This window comes from Musa acuminata, chromosome BXJ1-4, assembly GCF_036884655.1.
Source record: "Musa acuminata AAA Group cultivar baxijiao chromosome BXJ1-4, Cavendish_Baxijiao_AAA, whole genome shotgun sequence".
In the NCBI taxonomy this organism is placed as follows: Eukaryota; Viridiplantae; Streptophyta; class Magnoliopsida; order Zingiberales; family Musaceae; genus Musa; species Musa acuminata.
Window position 1 is genome coordinate 9,487,646 of NC_088330.1, and position 19,328 is coordinate 9,506,973.

The 19,328-nt window shown below is 42.1% G+C and overlaps 4 protein-coding genes across 4 annotated transcripts; 3 read left to right on the forward strand and 1 right to left on the reverse strand.

The window, feature by feature from the left end:
• Positions 1-966: 966 nt before the first annotated feature.
• Positions 967-2,807, reverse strand: LOC135672409 (WD repeat-containing protein RUP2-like). Its single transcript, XM_065180890.1, has one exon. It carries the CDS (start codon positions 2,424-2,426, stop codon positions 1,188-1,190), a length of 1,239 nt encoding a protein of 412 aa, XP_065036962.1. The 5' UTR covers positions 2,427-2,807; the 3' UTR covers positions 967-1,187.
• Positions 2,808-9,248: 6,441 nt separating this feature from the next.
• LOC135672062 (transcription factor LAF1-like) lies at positions 9,249-10,979 on the forward strand. The gene is made up of 3 exons (XM_065180515.1): positions 9,249-9,384; positions 9,836-9,965; positions 10,565-10,979. The coding sequence occupies exons 1-3, from the start codon at positions 9,249-9,251 to the stop codon at positions 10,977-10,979; spliced, it is 681 nt and encodes a 226-aa protein (XP_065036587.1).
• Positions 10,980-13,696: 2,717 nt separating this feature from the next.
• Positions 13,697-16,814, forward strand: LOC103981238 (uncharacterized). The gene is made up of 5 exons (XM_009397890.3): positions 13,697-13,998; positions 15,044-15,636; positions 15,731-15,923; positions 16,038-16,313; positions 16,387-16,814. Exons 1-5 carry the CDS (start codon positions 13,813-13,815, stop codon positions 16,729-16,731), a joined length of 1,593 nt encoding a protein of 530 aa, XP_009396165.2. The 5' UTR covers positions 13,697-13,812; the 3' UTR covers positions 16,732-16,814.
• Positions 16,815-17,334: 520 nt separating this feature from the next.
• LOC135646444 (tubulin beta-1 chain) lies at positions 17,335-19,106 on the forward strand. Its single transcript, XM_065165644.1, has 3 exons — positions 17,335-17,788; positions 17,873-18,142; positions 18,241-19,106. The coding sequence occupies exons 1-3, from the start codon at positions 17,395-17,397 to the stop codon at positions 18,915-18,917; spliced, it is 1,341 nt and encodes a 446-aa protein (XP_065021716.1). The 5' UTR covers positions 17,335-17,394; the 3' UTR covers positions 18,918-19,106.
• Positions 19,107-19,328: the final 222 nt, after the last annotated feature.

Below are 19,328 nucleotides of genomic sequence, written 5' to 3' on the forward strand. Positions count from 1 at the left end.
GCCGCATGATGCCTGAGACCACACCTGTGCGGCCAGCCCGCCTGCATCGTGCTCCTCGACTCCATGCTCCCCAAGACACACTTGCGCGGCCAGCCCACCTGTGTCGTGCTCCTCGGCCCCATGCTCCCCGAGACACACCAGCGCGGCCAGCCCGCCTGCATCGTGCTCCTCGGCTCCATGCTTCCCGAGACCGCGCTTGCGCGTCCAGCCCGCCTGAAAGCTGAAGCCATGCCTCGGACTCCCGTTACAACGACCGACGCATAGCTTCTTTCCAGGGGGGAATATGATGAGGATAGTAATTATGATAAGACTCGGCTGACATCAGATGATGCCTCACGCCTCGATCGACGTGACAGCACCTGGTCAATGCAGACCGGAACGCCGACCGAGGCACATTAACACCCTCCTCGAGCTCAATTCTTCATGCCACGCCAACACAAGTGTCAGACGCTACCAGCCTGCCCCCTGCAAGCGAGCAGCTCAGGAAGCAGTAAGCTTTCCTATAAATACCCTCTCGTTCATCAAGAGAGGGAGGGGGGGAGGGAGACATATACCAAAAAGACTTCTTCATCTGAAATCCCCTTCACATCAACTGACTTGATTGTCGGAGGGGTCGGGTCAAGCTTCCCGACCCGACTTTTGTGTAGGTCCGAAGCTGAAGGTCCCCGCGGAACGCGCATGCAAGGAGCCCTTGCCCAGAGGAAGCGGCCACCCCGTCCCGATCGGACCACCTCGGCGGGCTCGAGAAATGCCCCAGGGAGATCCCAATCGTCCGGACCCGAACCGAGCCGCGTCGGCCCTGAGGCCACGACTCAGGGCTGTTTCCCACAACAATAATTAAGTTGGATCCTTCTCTATTAGTTTAGGTTGCCTCAAAATTATGGTGAACTACTCATTTTTACTACAAGTCTTGAGTTTTTTTGCTATTAATAAGCTATTTTTCTCGGCATAAAACTCTGTCAATCATAGTAACAAACATTGCATTTAGAGTTCATTATTTTCCTAAAAGAATTATTACAAATAGTTTTGCAAGAAATCCAACAAATTATTTCAACTCTGAAATCTTCTATTTGCTCCAATCTTATTCACAGTAACACTTCAGACTCGTCAGAGCGTGACGCTTTATGTCATACGTGAAGACAGAACTACGAACCATGCAGTGATAATGATGCATGCCGCGTTGCAATTCAGTCAGACTCCGTCTTCTTCCTGCCAACGAAGACCTGCAAGACCCCGTCCGATCCGCCGGCCACGAGCGCGCCCTCTCCAGGCCCCGACACAGCCTGCCTCCAACTCACCGCGCCGACGAACGCGCCCCCCTCCTCCCTCCTTGGACTGAATCCCCGCACCCATATCGGCTCCTTCCACCGGAGGTCGTAAACGAACACCTCGTTGCTCTCCGACCCGCTGCCGACGAGCCCCGCCCCTCGCCACACAGACATGCCGACGAAGCTGCGTGAGTTCACGTGGCCGCGGTACGCCCGGACCTCCCTCCCCTCCGCCCACTCCCACAGCCGGTGAGACCCGTCCGTCCCCGACGTCACCACACTCCGCCCGCTCTGCGCGAAGCGGACGTACGTCACCGCCCGCCCGTGCCCGCCGAGCGACGCCACTGGCCCCGCCGAGACCGCCCGCACGTCGAACACGTACGCGTGCCGGTCGGCGCTCCCCGCCCCCACCCACGGCCCCCCCTCGGGGTCGAACTCCACGCTGCAGACCGCCCCGCCGGCGCGCGCGGCCGCCACGCGCCCGCCGTTCGCGCACCTCGAGTCCCATAGCTGCACCGTGCCGTCGTCGGACCCCGACGCGCCGAGGTCCCCGCTGACGGAGTAGTCCACGCTCCAGACGCGGCGCCCGGCATGCTCGTCGCGCTCGAAGACGGCCACGTTGCGCTCCACGTCGTACTCCGTGACGACGCCGTCGTAGTCACCCGAGCCAACGGTGCGGCCACTAGAGTCAGGCCGCCACCGCAGGCTGCTGAGCTTGGCCGGCGTGCAAATACACAACAGACAAGCAGTCGAGTGATCGGAGAAGGTCAGGCTCGAGTCGCGGCTTTCCGGAAGCAAAGTGCCGAGGCTGTATATTCGTATCTTCCTGGCGATGCCGCCGGTGGCCAAGAGGCGGTCGGTGGGGTCGAACTCGATGGCGCCGATGGCGTCAGAAACCTCTCCGGCAGCCGTAGACAGGGAGACCACGGTTGAGAGCCGGAAGTCCCATTCACAGCGAGCCTTCTCTTCCTTCTCCTCTTCAAGTGCTGCCACAACGCTTCCTCCTCGTTGCTGCTGTGCTGGCTCATGATGGGGAGAAGTGCTCATTGCCCGTTCATAGAGGAACGGGGACTGTGGATGGTGCTTGAAAGATCGGTGCAACAGTCGAAGGGGTCGAGGGCCGATAAGACTATGATAATGGGAGATCTCAGGTCTCATTCGTCCGTTCTTGAGGATTGCTTGTGGAGAATGGGGTAGGACGATGCCGGTACATTTATACAGTGGATGCTCAAACCCTACGTATGCACATTGAGGTCTGCCTACAGCAGGATTCTGTGGTGTGCAGGTTCAAGTGATGGAGCTTTGACAGGCGCAGAAGAAGGCACGCGAACAAACATGTTGGTTGCAATAGCCACATCTTTGGCCTATGATACAGAGCTATCACTGCATCAGCTGCACATGAAGATGGGTGGACCTCAGAGGTGCTACTTGCCTTGAAGAGATCTCTCTCTCTCTCTCTCTCTCTCTCTCTCTCTCTCTCTGCACGCTCAGAACTCAAACAGGTAAGCGTTAGAGCAATTCATGACTTGCCCCCATGTAGTTAATGTCGTCATCTCTTTTTATAGCTAGCAGTCAAATGCTATGGTTTCCTTTGCCACGAGAGAGAGAGAGAGAGAGAGAGAGAGAGAGAGATTGTTGTGGTGAGTTAGCAGCAAGCGTGGATGAATGCAAGCCTCTTCACAGCTTCATGATCTCTCCCTCTTAACAGAGGCCATCTCAAGGTAAAACTTGTTGGGTAATTTACGGAAAAGTTATGTTTTTGTTTTTTGTTTTTGTTTTTGGCGAATAGATATTTATAATTGACCATCAAATTAAATGTGATTAACGCATCCTCCTCTCTCTCTCTCTCTCTTTCATAGGATGAATTTGATCTAATTCTTCGTCTACGAGATGAGTTACACTTTGTGAAACGATCCAATCTCCTATGTATAAGAAGATCAATCTTATGGATCATAATTTTTTGAATAGGATTACTCACCTCTACTAAAACATTGTTCAAATATATTGTTAGCCTATAACGGAGGCAAATTGACTTCAAATTTAATTGATTCCAACTCATATATAAAAATATAGTTTCAATTAAAGATTTAAGAACAAAAACAATCAAATAGAGAGGTTTTTGTAAGTCAATTAAACTAAATAATTGAACTAATTCATTTTATGAAATGATCCAATAAAAAGGATAAGAGAATATAATAACAATGATCGAAAAGAAAAGGAAAAAACAGAACACCTCTTTCAAAAAAATAATAATTTCCCATGAATTCCAACTTTCTATATGTGCCATTCATGGAAGTGTATACCATCAAAAAAAAAAATCAAGAAAGAAATATCTGATCCGATAATTCCACAAAAATAATAAAAAAAATTAAAATTAAAGCTTCTTCAACCCATTAATTTTCTTTGAATAAAGAAACAACCAATTCATAGAGACCAAATTAATTTTAGAATGCTCCTAAAATGGTCGAAAAGACTTCTTTTTATCCCTTTTTTTATGATTGAAGAAAAAGAAATGACAACATGTCGAGTTAAAATAACCATTTAACACGTTATATTTGTATCAAACAGGTTGGTGGGTTAGTGAGTCCAAATCAAAATCGACAACCACAAAAGAGAAATATGATGGTGAGCTTTCTGCTCCTCTTTAGGACAAGTGTTAGGTCCATGGCCTCGTAGAATCCCATACGTGTCCTCACTTCATTCCATCAGTTCGATCCTGTGTTAGATGTGATCGGATCCATGTGGCCAATTATGTGCCATTGAATCCTTTTTCATCACTCTACAAGCGGTAGATTGCAATGAACATTTAACGCGGTGAGGTTTTGAGAGGATTTAGATGGAGGATAATATGATTTGTTTCGAATCATAAGAATATGATTTCAATGAGATATAACTAATGATCTTCTACTAATGATATTAGTGAGAAATATCAATTCGATGAGAGTACGATATATATATATATATATATATATATATATATATATATATATATATATATATATATATATATATATATATATACTTTCGATTGTTAGAGAGTTATCCATCCTATTGAACCACCGATTGGTACATAATACGTTGACAAATGTTACATATTATTATTGTTATTATATTATTTTTTATTAATAAAATAATTTAATTTTAATAAATACTATTTATTTAGTACTACACTATTTGTTGCCTACTCAATAGTTGTTATTGAGTTATATTATTTTTAAATAAGTACTAATTATCATATATCAGAGTGAACTTTTTTTTATCATAGAAATATATATTAATGAGACAAAATTATATATATATATATATATATATATATATATATATATATATATATATTTCAAAGTCAATGATTTTCATATTAATGAGGCAAAATTTGTTTCTTCCCAAGTAATTTATTCTCAAATTTGTATAATCATCGATAATTTCTCCATTAACATAAATTAATTACTATAAATGATGTATTACTTTATTATTAACTTTTATATTTATGTATTATAGTTAAGAAAATAATTAAATTTAGTTTCCTTAATCATATGAATAAGTTAGAAATTCTACTAATTAATTAAATTATTAATTAATTTATTTCCTAATGAGTGATTTTATATTTAGGAAGTAAATAGTTTACATTCCATTTTGTGTGTAAATTATAAGAATGAATATTATATTACTTTCTTCATGTGTGAAAGTAAAAGAAAAATAAATTAAAAATAAAAATTAAATTATTATTTACCTTTCGGAGAGATATCATTTTCTCCTATATAAATGGGGCTACTCCTCCCTCCTAACAATAGGAGAATTGAGAAGAGGACTTTCCAAGAAGATGATATCGAGGATGAGATACTCAAAAGATGCATAATCTTATTTTTTTTTTAACTAGCTTTGATTTATATTTTGAAATCTTGATGTTCGAGATTGTTATAATTTTTTATGCATAATGATATTTTAATTTTGAAATTCGTGATTAGTAAGTAATGATAATTATTTTGTGATGATAGAATGATTATTTGATTTATATTGATCTCTTAAGCTTAAATGGATTTTAATATTAATTTAATTATTAAAAATTTTATTTTTGGATTAGCATAATAGTTCTAATTTATTTAATTAGATATATCTATATTTCAAGAATTATGTGTGAGTTTCTATAATTAGTTTTAGATTTAAGATCATCAATTTAAAGTTTTAATTAATGTGTTTGAATCATTCTTTAATAATTTTATATATTGAAATCTAATTTGATAAGATAGTGTAATTGGGGTCTGAGTCTAACTCGATCAATCAGATCGAATCGACTCAGCCCATGTGGTTACGTACAATCTAACTAATGTGACCAAGTACAACCTAGCCCATGTGACTCAGCATGACCTAACCTATGTAGCCGAGTAGGAGCCAACCCATATGGCAAGGTATGACCCAACCCATATGGTCAAGAATGACCCAACCCATGTGGCTAGGTACGATATAGTCCATGTGGCCATGTATGATTCAGCCCATGTGGTAAGGTACGACCCAACCATGTGGTTAGACATGAGTCAGCTCATATGCTTAGGTATGATCCAGTCCATGTAGCCATGTATGACCCAACTCATATGGTAAGGTACAACCCAACTATGTGGTCAGGCATGGGCTAGCTCATGCGACTAGATACAACCCAATCAATGTAGTCAGATACAACCCCAACTCATGTGTCTAGGACCAACTCGTGAGCCAAGCATGGCCTAATTCAATGGTAAGGCTTAGCCCAACTTATAAGTGAGGCTTAGCCTAGTCAATGTAGTTAAGCCTGCTCAGCTACGTGATTGATATTAGACATATCGTCGCTCCTTTTATATAGCCCGTCGTACCTCAAATCAACTTATTACTTGGAATATGTATATGTAGTGTATGTGACTCGTCCAAGACTAAAGTGGGTTGATTCAGTTTAAGTTAGCATTATACGACATAATCCAATTTTCTCCCTCTTTATTGGTTTGAGCTCATAGACCAAATCAAACAAGTTTGATCAATTAAAGTTGGTTTAGGGTGAATTGAGACTAACTTGACTAGTTCAAACATATTTGATCTAATCGAGATCAATCAAATCTAAATTAGACTAGTCTAGGGTGATTCTAGACCGGTTCTATAAGGATTTGAGATTAGTTCCGTTAGATCATAATCGAATTGAGTTTGATTCAAATCAATTTGAGCTATTCCAATTAGGGTTTTGGTTGATTGAGGACTATTGAGAGATTGATGTTTCATGCCTTTATGATTTAAAGAATTTAAAGGTTTTATCTGAAGATGACATTTGAAAATAATTAGATTTTCTATTTTTTTATATTTATGATATTGATATGATTAGTATCATGTAGTAGATGTAATTAGACTAGTAGTTCACATTGGGAGTACAACCTGTGAAAGGAGCTACGGGCCAATCATAGTGTGGAGCCACCAATGAATACAGTCTAGCATATTTACATCAAGTATGGTCTCTCAAAATATTTAATCATATTGATTTCTTGATGTATATGTGAGTGAATAGATGAGTGTAAAAGAATGATCATGGATGTTTATGTATCCCTACTAAGGGCAGGTATAGCGATTCCCTTCGAGGGTTAGCGGATCGTTAGACATGATGGTTAGACGGTTCCTCAATCCGCTATTGGGAGAAATGTGTCCCCACAGGGATACCACTCCATCCGTTGTTGGGAGTGCGATATGGATTATCTTCATTCGCTGTTGGGAGGAATCCATCATGTGGAATATACCTCTCCATCCGCTATTGGGAGAGTGCACCATCGGGTGACGTAAGTCTTTGTTATTATGTATGTATTGCTTGTGGCCGATGCATGATTTTGTTTATTATGTAAGAAATTATCATCGTTTTTTTGATGCTTAAGTTTTATGATGAATCGATATATTATCATTTCTTATTAAATTATTGATATTTATTTTTTTTTTTTTGAATATTAAAGATTATTTTAATGATTATTTTGAGGTTCCTATCAGGATATGTAGTTGCTGATATGTTTTTATCTTATATTTATTTTTAGAGTAATCTAGTACTTTGTAATAGATCTGAAGCTTGGGTGGAAGAGACTTGTGACCCTATCAAGAAGATGTGGTCCTTTTTCTAATTAATAAAATATTTACTATTGTAAAGATAAGGTTTTGAATAAAAAATGAATGAAAAAAAGAAAAAAAAAAGAGTTTATTATATAAATTATGAATAATAAATTATTAATTTATTATTTTTTATAAATCAAGGAGGTGACACTAAGACTTCATGAATTTTATTGACTTCTTCTTCTTAGACATTAAACTCATGCTCCCTATTTATACACGTTATAAGGAAAGATTTTTCTCAATAGAAGTATAATATTTATTTTGAAAAAATCTTAACTGTTATCAGAACTAAAAGACAGAAAAAATATTAAAATAACATGGGAATGAAATCACATGGTTTCATTCACTTGAAGACAAACATGCCCTTACCATAAAAAAAAAAAAAAAAGAACAAACAGTTCCTTTGATTGGGTTCTTTGAGAGCTACAATTCTTTTTTCCTTCAGAACCTCGTCTTGCTTTCATGTCCTAAACAAATGATGCAGACTAAGAAACTTCTTGGACCCAAATAATACAAAATTGAATACATTTGAGAGGTTTGGTTGATGATAGAGAGTTGCATCTTAAAAGCAGCAAAAAGAATTAGATTCTTGGAGGTCAATGAACAGAACAGAGATAAGTTGTTGATATTTGAAATTCTCAGTTGCATGCTTCACTGTTCTTATCATAATTATTTTGCTTTAGTTGATTTAAGTGATGACAGAAGGTTTAACTACTTTCTCCATACAACACATTAAACATCTTTTACCTCACTCATCAACATCAGTAATTAAATAAAGAAAAATGCCACTTTAGTGTACCATTCAACCATCAAATGGCAAGCAATCTTCACTTTTCTATGCAGAATCCTACTTAACCAGCTTCGATCATCAACTTAAAAGAAGGGCATTAAGTCATGCTGCAAGTTTAATCTTGTTTTCAAATCATTGTCACCTACCACAAGAACTATCGATCACATTTCCAGCATGCATAGTCTTTAAACTATGTGTCTTGATGGTACTGTGAGATTATTCTTGGTTTGCTCTAATGGCTTCTTGTGTTGACACTGACAGCCAGTTAAAACTTAGTCAACTATTGCCACTCTCAAACCAGGTTATGTGGAAGGTGGAATCTGCAAGAAGTGGCTAATTGACTTTACTTTGGTCATTCAAACATGATAAAGAAGAGAACAATTCAAGTATATAGAGCTGATTAAATGAAGATAAATACCTTTTCTTGGGAGTGATCGATAACAGTGAGTGTGAAGTCTCAGCTAGTAAGTTGTCCAAGGAAAATTTACAGTTATTATTGATCTCCTCAGATATCTAAATCAGTAATTCTATCCACAATGCTTGGTATTTTCTACAACCACAAGAACTCAGTTTTTTTGTCACCTCATATTAACATTAATCTTATTCACCTCCATGAAGAAACATCAGATAGAATTTGTGAAGCAGATCTCTTCTCATTCCAGATTTATATGTACAACAAGATTTTAATGTTTCAGCCTCAGTAAGATTTCTGCTAAGCTCAGCTGCCATAATATTGAATCTGAACATATAGAGAGCATTCAGATATCTTTGATGCCATTGACTAAGTTCTAGTGGAAATTTAATGAGGACCCTTGGATTCCTGTAAGAACAATTTCTGCAGTTGGTGGTAACAAATCATGACCAGTGACAGAAGAATGCCAGGCTTAGAACACCAATTTATCTTAATTTCTTTACTGCAAGTGGGCACTACACTATTTTTCTATGCATAAAATCAATGAAAAGTAGCTTCAGTCACCCCTTTAAATCCTAAACTTTCTTATCTGAGCACAGAGCAACAAGCAGAGTTCAGACTGAGATCTGGTTCTTCTCATCATCTATACCATTGAGGTAGCTGCCAAATGAGAATGGAGTACAAGAGCTGCAAGCAGCCAGAGGTGAATTATAGGAAGGGGTTATGGTCACCAGATGAGGATCAAAAGCTCAGAGATTACATTCTGATGCATGGACTCAGCTGTTGGAGTGCAGTTCCTGCCAAAGCTGGTGAGCTCTTCTTGCATTTGGCTCATGGTGGCCACCTATTTATGCTTCACTTGCTTGTACCATTTTTCCTGCAGAATTATTTGGCTTAATTTAAGTTACCTTTTGCAAACAATAGAAACATTTTGTTTCTTCTTTTGATGCCATTTCAGATTCATCCTTCAGTACACAAATGCTTACGGTATCCACTTATAGAGCTTGTCATTTTTCAGCTATTAGCTTTGTGCATCAGAATTAGTCCAGATGTAGAAGATTAATGTCTTCTAATCCTTATCTTTCTACCATAGAAACTTCCACATATGACTTCTTTCATGTTATGCAACACTACTCAGCAAATAAAAGAGTATCACTGCTGCAACTGCAAGACAGAGATCATATCCAAATTTTCATGCATAAGAAGTGTTCTTGTAACAGAATTCTTTTCTGCTTTTTGACATTTGTGTGGCTTTCATAGGCTTGCGACGAAACGGGAAGAGTTGCAGACTGAGGTGGATCAATTACCTCAGGCCAGGTTTGAAACGCGGAAAACTTTCTCGGCAGGAGGAGGAAACAATTCTGAAGCTTCAGTCCAAAATTGGGAACAAGTAAGCCACATTCTGATTCCAGATTGAATCTGAGCTTCTTGTTCTGAACACTTGGAGGTGTCCTAGTTTTTGATACCATCAAAACAAGTCTTTGTACTTGATTGAAACTATTACTATACATCAGGAAAATGATGTGTGTGGCTGTGATATAAATCTCATAGGGAAAAGAATGTAAGATATATAGGGAAACAATGAGTAGATGACATGCTTGATGTTGGCCATGTCAAAGTTCAGGTGATGTGAATTGAGGCAATAACATGCATTTCTCTTCTATCATTCACAAGATGGTTAATGTAAGCCTTCAAACTTTTATTCAGATACAGGCACATTTTTGTCCAGTTTTGGGTCATGGAAACCTCATTGACCAGTGCTTAAGAACAGCATCTGAAAGAAAGGGAAATATGGTGAAATCAAGCTTCTAACCAACATAAACTATATATTCATCAAACATGTCTGAGCAAATTAAAGTCTTTCATGAACATTTAGTTAGACATTCCTATTTATTTACTAGAGAAGGAGAGAGAAAGAGAGGAAAATGAGGTTGTACTTCCTTTTAATTAAGATAAATGTATGCATATAACTATGTTTCTTTTCTTCAGGTGGTCACTAATAGCACTGCATCTGCCTGGAAGAACTGATAATGAAGTGAAGAACTACTGGAACTCCTACCTGAAGCAGAAAACCTCAAAACCTCAAGAATCAGACACTCATAGCTTGAAGCACTCAGCTCTAAATCTGTCCATCCCAAGGCTTACCAAGCTTGAAGAACAAAATGACCATATTCTATCATGCCTGAAGGACTCTGAACAATCTGTGACTCCCAGCACTGGTGATGGCTCCCCAAAAGGGATGGCAACAGATCACCTTCCTAAGGTTTTATTTGCTGATTGGTTTTCCTTTGAACAGGACAACTGGGAAAGCTTGTTCAACCTGGATGATGTGAGATCTTCACAAGTTGATGATGCCATTGTTCTCAATGGATTCAAATTTAGCAACACTTACAACGACTTTTAGATGGTTAATATCACACAAAAAATGGGTTGAATGATCTTTCACCCTCGAAAATAGTTCATGAGAGTTCACAAAGTGTTGTCACAGAATTACAAGTTTGGCTGAAATGTGATCTTTATAATGACTACTATTAGTCCAACTTTTCCATGCAATAAAATCTATCTTAATAGGTAGTTTGTATTCCACATATCAAAATGATTCACTTTTCCTCTAATCTCTCATCTCTTCTTCTTCAATTATTTCTGTGATCTTCTGGTTTTTCTCAGTAAAAGGAAAAAAAAAATCAAAAATAAATATTTTCGACCCATATTCGTCTCCCTCTCTCACTCAGCTGCTTTGTGATCAGGCTAGCGTGCCCGCTGTGCCTCCAATTACAAGTCGGGTAGGAAAGCAGGTGGATTTCGATGGGTAGATGTCTAATTTTGCTCCGTACTCGATGCGGTTTTTATGTGGAGCCCACAGATGTTGATCAGTTATCATGCGGTATAACTTGGGTGTTAGTCTGACGCGTAGAAACACTTATTGCATGGGCGCTCAGTTTTTGTGGTGGGGCCGTTGAGATTTCCTCCAATCGCCATCCAGGTGAACAAAGGGGTGCAAAACACGCTTATTACTCGAGGTCTCTGACGTCACAAACCCAGCTCTGTAAAGACGTCTTGACCGTCCGATGAGGAACAACTGCGCACGAAGTTTTAAAACAGCTTTGATCGTCGAAGGAACGAAAACACGAATCTTGAAGTTAGCGACGGAGTGAGGCGGACGGCGATCCCTAGCTTGGCTTCGGATTAGTTATCGATCGACTGCGACTGCTTCCGCCATCGGCATCATCTCCCCTGGAATGTATTTAGAACAGAGCATCCCTGCTTCCTAATCCGGAGATCGCGAAGCCCCGGTTCTCCTCCTCTTCGATCGAGCATGAGAAGCTGGATCGCTGTGCCTCGGTACTTTGTTTGATCTCTGTTTTCTCTCGAGGATTACTCGTGTCCATTTCCTCTGGTTTGGTTTCCGACGAACTTTTGGAGGCATGTAATCGGAATCATCGTCTTGAGCGCTATGATTTGCGAATTTTATTCTTAGTTTCTTGAACACGGATGTGAATCCGGAAGAGTTTTCGCATATAACTAGTTTGCTTCCTTTCCGATCGCTTCTTTTCCCTCAAAAAGGATGGATTTTGAATCAATCACGAGGATTGTGATCGGAATCCATTTCAAGGCAATCACCTGTTCGTGACAACACAAATGAGGTGCTTCGTTTCGTGGTACGAAATTGAATTCCTAGTGTTTTCTTCTTTCTTTCCAATGTCCATTTTGATTGCTATACGCTCCTTTCCATCTAGATCGTCCACTTGCACGCCAAAATTGAATTCCAAGGCTATTGTTCCAATAGTTCGTGGTCGTCATCCATGTCCATGTCAAGACGACCTTGCCAAGTTTCTTTTGCTCATCCAATTACAAACCGCTTCGATCTTCCAACCTACTAAATTGATTATTGCTTCCTCCTTTGTAAGGTCATCTTTGGCTTATCTTTCCTTTTCGACGTTGACCGATTAAAGAACGCTTCCATCTTCTGCAACCATCTATGACTTCAGCTCCCACGAGCTTCTCATCTCGACTTGGGAATCCGATGGCGTTTACCGAAACCTTCGCATTAGTTTCTTACTTCCTTGCCTTTAGGTGTCTGAAACATAGAATTAGGGTTTCCATTTGTCCTAAAGGCGAGTCATGCCCGTATCTCTTTCCACGCAAACTTACCATTCTTCTTATCTCTCTGCCTTTTGTCAAACCTCTAATACACTACAGGCAAAATATGTATATCCTAACTATTAATTGATTTTTTATTTTACATTAAACTATAATATACTAAAAGCAAAATACTTACTTTCATGGTATAAAACATCACGAGTTTTTAAGGTTTTTTTTATTTTTTTATTCATTCCAACTTAAATTTATTAATGTAATATATATATTATTAATATTTTTATAATATTATTAAAACACTATAATGCAGCGTAAAAATAATATGTTTATAGTATTTTTATAAAATTTATAAAAAAAAAACTATATTATAGTATTTTGGTACTTTAATAAAACTATAATATAGTATAAAAATATTGCAATTGTATCGATTCACCAATGGAAAAGGATATTTCAAATATTAAGTGAAATAATAATCATAACTATGTTCTTGGCAAAAGCATGAAATAATTAATGACATAATAATCACACCTAAATCTAGCCTAAATCAAATATGATTAGTGGATCACAAGGTAATAATCTTCGTATCAATCATAAATGATTATGGCATGATCACACCTAAATCTTGCCTAAATCAAATATGATTAGTGGATCACAAGGTAATAATCTTCATATCAATCATAAATGAATATGGCATGATCACACCTAAATCTTTCTTAAATGTCTGCCTTGTCATGTGTTTTGTTGCTTACAAGAAATACTTACAAGTAAAAACAAATGACTCATTACCAATAATAGTTATTATATATATTTATTTATTACAGAAAAGTGAATTAACGGTAATTAATTGCACATCAACGACTAGTCAAATCACATCTTCTTCCTGTGTGCAATGGCTAGGACACGTGTCGCGTCCACCGCGATTGATCACCTTGATCAACTAACCTTCACGCCGAGGAGTTCACGTTTGACGTGACGCTCTGACGCAGAGTCAAAAGGCGAGAGATGGCACTGCGAAGCTGTTAACCTTTGCACCACAGCCTTCCAATCCAAACGCCTCTCTCTCTCTCTCTCTCTCTCTCTCTCTCTCTCTCTCTCTCTCTCTCTCTCTCCGATAGTTCGATGATGCTTCGCTAGATGGGATGCCAAGAGACGGCAACATGAGCAGATGGTGGTGGTGCGGAAAGGAAGCTGCATACGAGCCACTGGAGAGCAGGGCGAAGGGCGTCGTAGGTGCGGTGCAGTCGTCGACGAAGGCACTCGTCGTCTTCTTCCTTGTGCTTCTTGCTCTTGTTGCTTTCATCTCTTCAAGATGGTTCGATGGCACCGTAAGCTCCCTCCCTTCCCATGCTTCTCATCTTTCATCTCATGTCTTCTCCAAACAAAGAAAACAAGAAGACAACTGGTTCACAGAAATCTAGAAAGCAAATAAAGAAGAAAAATATTACGTATAACATCTGATTCCGATTCATTTATTATCCTATTTATTTTCGATCCCTAGAGACCGGTGTTCTTCTTCCTCCTGCAATCCACGCGGCCATGTCCTTAAAACATATCTGATGCTACAGAAACTAATGTTGCATCTCAAGAAATAAACATGCCTTTCGTTGTCATGCTTCATAAAATTCAACTGTGGTGATGCAAGGATGTAAGACTTCTCATAGTGCCACTACCATATCTTCATTCCTCAAAATCATAAAATACGTCCACATGTTTCTTCGTCATTCACATCCATATGATTCATAACGTGTTACATGAATAGTGGTCGTCACAAAGATTCTGTGTCAGGAAGCTTCCTCCTCATATCGTTATTGCCTTGATGGCACGGAAAATTTGATGATGACACCATGGAATTGGTATGAAGAATTTGCAATATAGTCATATATGTCACAATCATTCACTGCTAGCTAGGGATATGACCGGGCCGATTGAAACCCGCACTGACAAGTGGACATCCTGTGGAGTTCCATTTTGTAGAGCCAATCTATATGTTTTCTATGTTGTATTAAAATCTTCATTCATATGCCTTGGATCTGCCTATCGGTCAACTCCATGTCTACATAGCTAACTTCACAGATACGCAAACTTTGATGTCAAACTTTGACTCGAATTACGATGCAACATTATTCACACTTTATTATTCCCAATTAAGATAATCCAAAGTAATAATATGCTTTTAGAAAAATACCTACGTCAGACTTCATTATAAGGCGGTCAAATGATTCAATGGTTGACTTACCTTATGCTTGTAGAGGATTTCTTACAATCCTCCGACACAAGATTTGGTCAAGCTTTGAGTAAGAATCTAAAAGATATGAAGTTTTATTTCCTTTTGTGATGCAAGGTTGAAACTTAGGGCTTGTGTGTATGCAGACCTTCACCATGGTAACCTCGTGGGGACAGCAACCTTCCAGGTCTCATCGACGCCATTACAGATCACACTCCAGACCTGTGACCTTAACCTGTCCTAACCAAACAACTGCACAGACGCAGTACTGCAGAAGGTTTACTTATCCATCTCCATCTGTGTCGCTGTCCCCATCTCCTTCTCCTTCTCCCCTGCCGATCGCCAGCTCCGAGCCCCCTCCTCCTTCGTGCCCGGACTACTTCCGATGGATCCACGAGGACCTCCGGCCGTGGAGATCGACCGGGATCACGAGGGAGATGGTGGAGAGTGCTCAGAAGTTAGCCGCCTTCCGGCTGCTGGTGATCGACGGCCGAGTTTACGTGGAGCAGTACCACAGGGTGTTCCAGACGCGAGATCTCTTCACCCTGTGGGGCTTCGTGCAGCTCGCGAACCGGTACCCCGGCTACCTGCCCGACCTCGACCTCATGTTCAACTGCGAGGACGTGCCGACCGTGAAGGCCGCCGACTACAAGGCGTCGCCCCCGCCGCCGCTCTTCCGCTACTGTAAGGACGACACCACGGTGGACATCGTCTTCCCCGACTGGTCCTTCTGGGGTTGGTAATTCACTCGTGCTCTGGTCTCGCTTGTAAATGCCAGCATCCTCATGCTATACGCGTTGTCTGAGTGGGGTGCAATGGTTGGTTACGAGCAGGCCTGAGATCAACATAAAGCCATGGGAGCCACTAAGCGAGGAGATGAAAGAGGCGAATGAGAGGGTGAAGTGGAAGAAAAGGAAGCCGTATGCTTACTGGAAAGGCAATCCGGGGGTGTCCCGGCAACGGCAGGACCTTTTGAAGTGTAACCTCTCCACTGGCCATGACTGGAATGCTCGTGTTTTCGCGCAGGTATATATGGCTTTTATTTTCCCGCATTTGAAGTGGACAAACTGCATCAAATTAGTCCATCATCAGCACGCAGAGCAGAGTCGATGGCTCTAAATCTGATTGATGCTGTTGCAGAATTGGGAAAAAGAGACCCAGAACGGGTTCAAGGAGTCAAACCTGGCGGAGCAATGCATGTACAGGTACAAGATTTTTGTGGAGGGGAGGGCATGGTCGGTGAGCGAGAAGTACACTCTGGCCTGCGACTCGCCGGCGCTATTCGTGACGACTCACTTCTACGACTTCATGACGAGGGGTCTGATTCCCGGACGCCATTACTGGCCCATAAGAGAGACCGCCAAGTGCAGGTCGATCAAGTTCGCAGTCGACTGGGGCAACAAACACCAGAAGAAGGTAACACTCGTTTTGCACCTTCAAAGCAGAGACTCGAATCGATGGTTGCTGATGCTTGTACATGTGAGTGCAGGCGCAAGCCATGGGGAAGGAGGGCAGTAGATTCATTTTGGAGGAAGTGAAGATGGACTACGTGTACCAGTACATGTTGCACTTACTGACCGAGTACGCCAATCTCTTGCGGTACAAGCCAACGCTCCCAGAGAAAGCCACCGACCTGTGCCTGGAATCCGTGGCTTGCCGCGAGCAAGGGCGCGTGAAGGAGTTCTTGATGCAGTCGATGGTGAAGCGGACCAGTGATTCCGAGCCCTGCGACTTGCCTCCAGCTTACACGTCGAGGGAGCTGGAAGAGCTTCGATCGAGGAAGGCCAAGGCTGTAAAGCAAGTGGAGAAGTGGGAGCAAGAAGCCTGGCATTAAGGGGAGGGATTGAGCAGTCCTTTGTCCCCTTCGATCAGCTATAAATTTTATGAGCATTATCTAATAGAAATTAATTAATGTTATATATGGAAGCTCAATTCTTCTCGGGTAGGGGTAACCAACGAATCATGCGGTCGATTCGGGCCCATGAATCCAATCATTGCCATAATGATGGATTCCACTGCATCGTGAGCCAGGTGTGCAATCCGCAGTCGAGTGAAGGGGAAGGCACGCAACCATGCCTGCTTCATCATGGTTATTTACCATGATTCGATTCCATGGAGATCGCATGAAGCATAAATGCGTCTAAATAATAATAATTGTTCCCGTTATTTTCGGTGTCATTCCTCGAGCCGCACGTGACGGCCACTCGAAGCAACGGCTCCAAAAACATCAATGAGACCTCTTTATCTCTCTCTTAGGCGGTCGCTTTAAACCTTAACACCATTTCAAATTTCAAATTCCCCCTCAAATCCAACGCCCGTTACCCCTCCGCCGTCAAGAAACCAAAACCCGCCTCAAACGTCCGTCGCCTTCCGTCATCTCTCCCTCTACTTAACCCCGCCCCCTCCTTCCCCCCCTTTCCTCACTCTCATCTCCTCTCTCTCTCTCTCTCTCTCTCTCTCTCTCTCTCTCTCTCTCTGCCACTGTAGTCGCGTCAAGATGCGGGAGATCCTCCACATCCAGGGCGGGCAGTGCGGGAACCAGATCGGTGCCAAGTTCTGGGAGGTGGTCTGCGCGGAACACGGCATCGATGCCACCGGCCGATACGGCGGCGACAATGATCTCCAGCTTGAGCGGGTGAACGTCTACTACAACGAGGCCAGCTGCGGCCGGTTCGTCCCCCGCGCGGTGCTCATGGACCTCGAGCCCGGTACCATGGACAGCGTCCGATCGGGGCCGTACGGCCAGATCTTCCGGCCCGATAACTTCGTATTCGGCCAGTCCGGCGCCGGTAACAACTGGGCTAAGGGGCATTACACAGAGGGCGCGGAACTCATTGACGCGGTGCTCGATGTCGTCAGGAAGGAGGCGGAGAACTGCGATTGCTTGCAGGGTGTGATTTCCTTCCTTTTTCCCCCGTTTTGCTTTCTATTTTTGGTTCGGTTAATCATTCTGTTTCCTACTGTACGTACGATAGGATTCCAAGTTTGCCATTCGCTGGGAGGAGGAACTGGTTCCGGCATGGGGACGCTCCTGATATCTAAGATCAGGGAAGAGTACCCAGATCGCATGATGCTTACCTTCTCGGTCTTCCCATCGCCCAAGGTGTCCGACACCGTCGTCGAGCCCTATAACGCCACTCTCTCTGTTCACCAGCTGGTTGAGAACGCTGATGAGTGCATGGTGTTGGACAACGAAGCTCTCTACGACATCTGTTTCCGCACGCTCAAGCTCACAACCCCCAGCTGTAAGAGATCTCTGTTCCAGCATTTGCTATTATCCATTAGATCGCCTACGTGCAGTTTTGATTAAGATCTTCGATTGTATTCCGTTGTTGCGCATCAGTCGGCGACCTGAACCATCTTATTTCGGCCACCATGAGTGGGGTCACCTGCTGCCTCCGCTTCCCCGGGCAGCTCAACTCCGATCTCCGAAAGCTCGCCGTGAACCTCATTCCTTTCCCTCGTCTTCACTTCTTCATGGTGGGCTTCGCGCCCCTCACTTCCCGTGGGTCCCAGCAGTACCGAGCTCTCACGGTCCCCGAGCTCACACAACAGATGTGGGATGCCAAGAACATGATGTGCGCTGCCGATCCTCGTCATGGGCGTTACCTGACGGCGTCCGCGATGTTCCGCGGCAAAATGAGCACAAAGGAAGTCGACGAACAGATGCTCAATGTTCAGAACAAGAATTCCTCTTACTTCGTCGAGTGGATTCCCAACAACGTGAAATCCACGGTCTGTGACATCCCGCCCACCGGGTTGAAGATGGCATCGACGTTCATCGGAAACTCGACCTCGATCCAGGAGATGTTCCGGCGCGTCAGCGAGCAATTCACAGCCATGTTCCGAAGGAAGGCGTTCTTGCATTGGTACACCGGGGAAGGGATGGACGAGATGGAGTTCACCGAGGCGGAAAGCAACATGAATGATCTGGTTTCCGAGTACCAGCAGTATCAGGACGCCACGGCTGATGATGTTGAATATGAAGATGAGGAGGAAGGTGACTACGAAGAGGCTTGATTCGGTTGGTACCCTTTCGGATCTCTGTTTTCATCTAGTATCTCAATAGTTGGGCTTCGCTGTGTCACTACTCATTTAGGATCGGAATTGGTGCTTCTTGTTCTGCAATTCTCGGTTGCTTATGTTGTGTCGTTTGAAGTTGCTATTTGGGAACCAATTGCTATTCTGAATGGTATCGAATTTTGAGTCTGCCGATCTTCATATGATTGTTACTCCTGAAAAGAAAATTGAAGTTGCTTGCCATAGATTTCTTTGCAAAAATAGTCACTGCATTCCCTTGGAATTACAAAATTTATGTTATTGATCGGTAGGTTTTATATGATGAATCGAGATATGATTTTTGCAACTCAATGTTGCCGATTTCACTGCGTGTGTGATTGGCGCCCACCATAATATTGTTTGATGATTGGA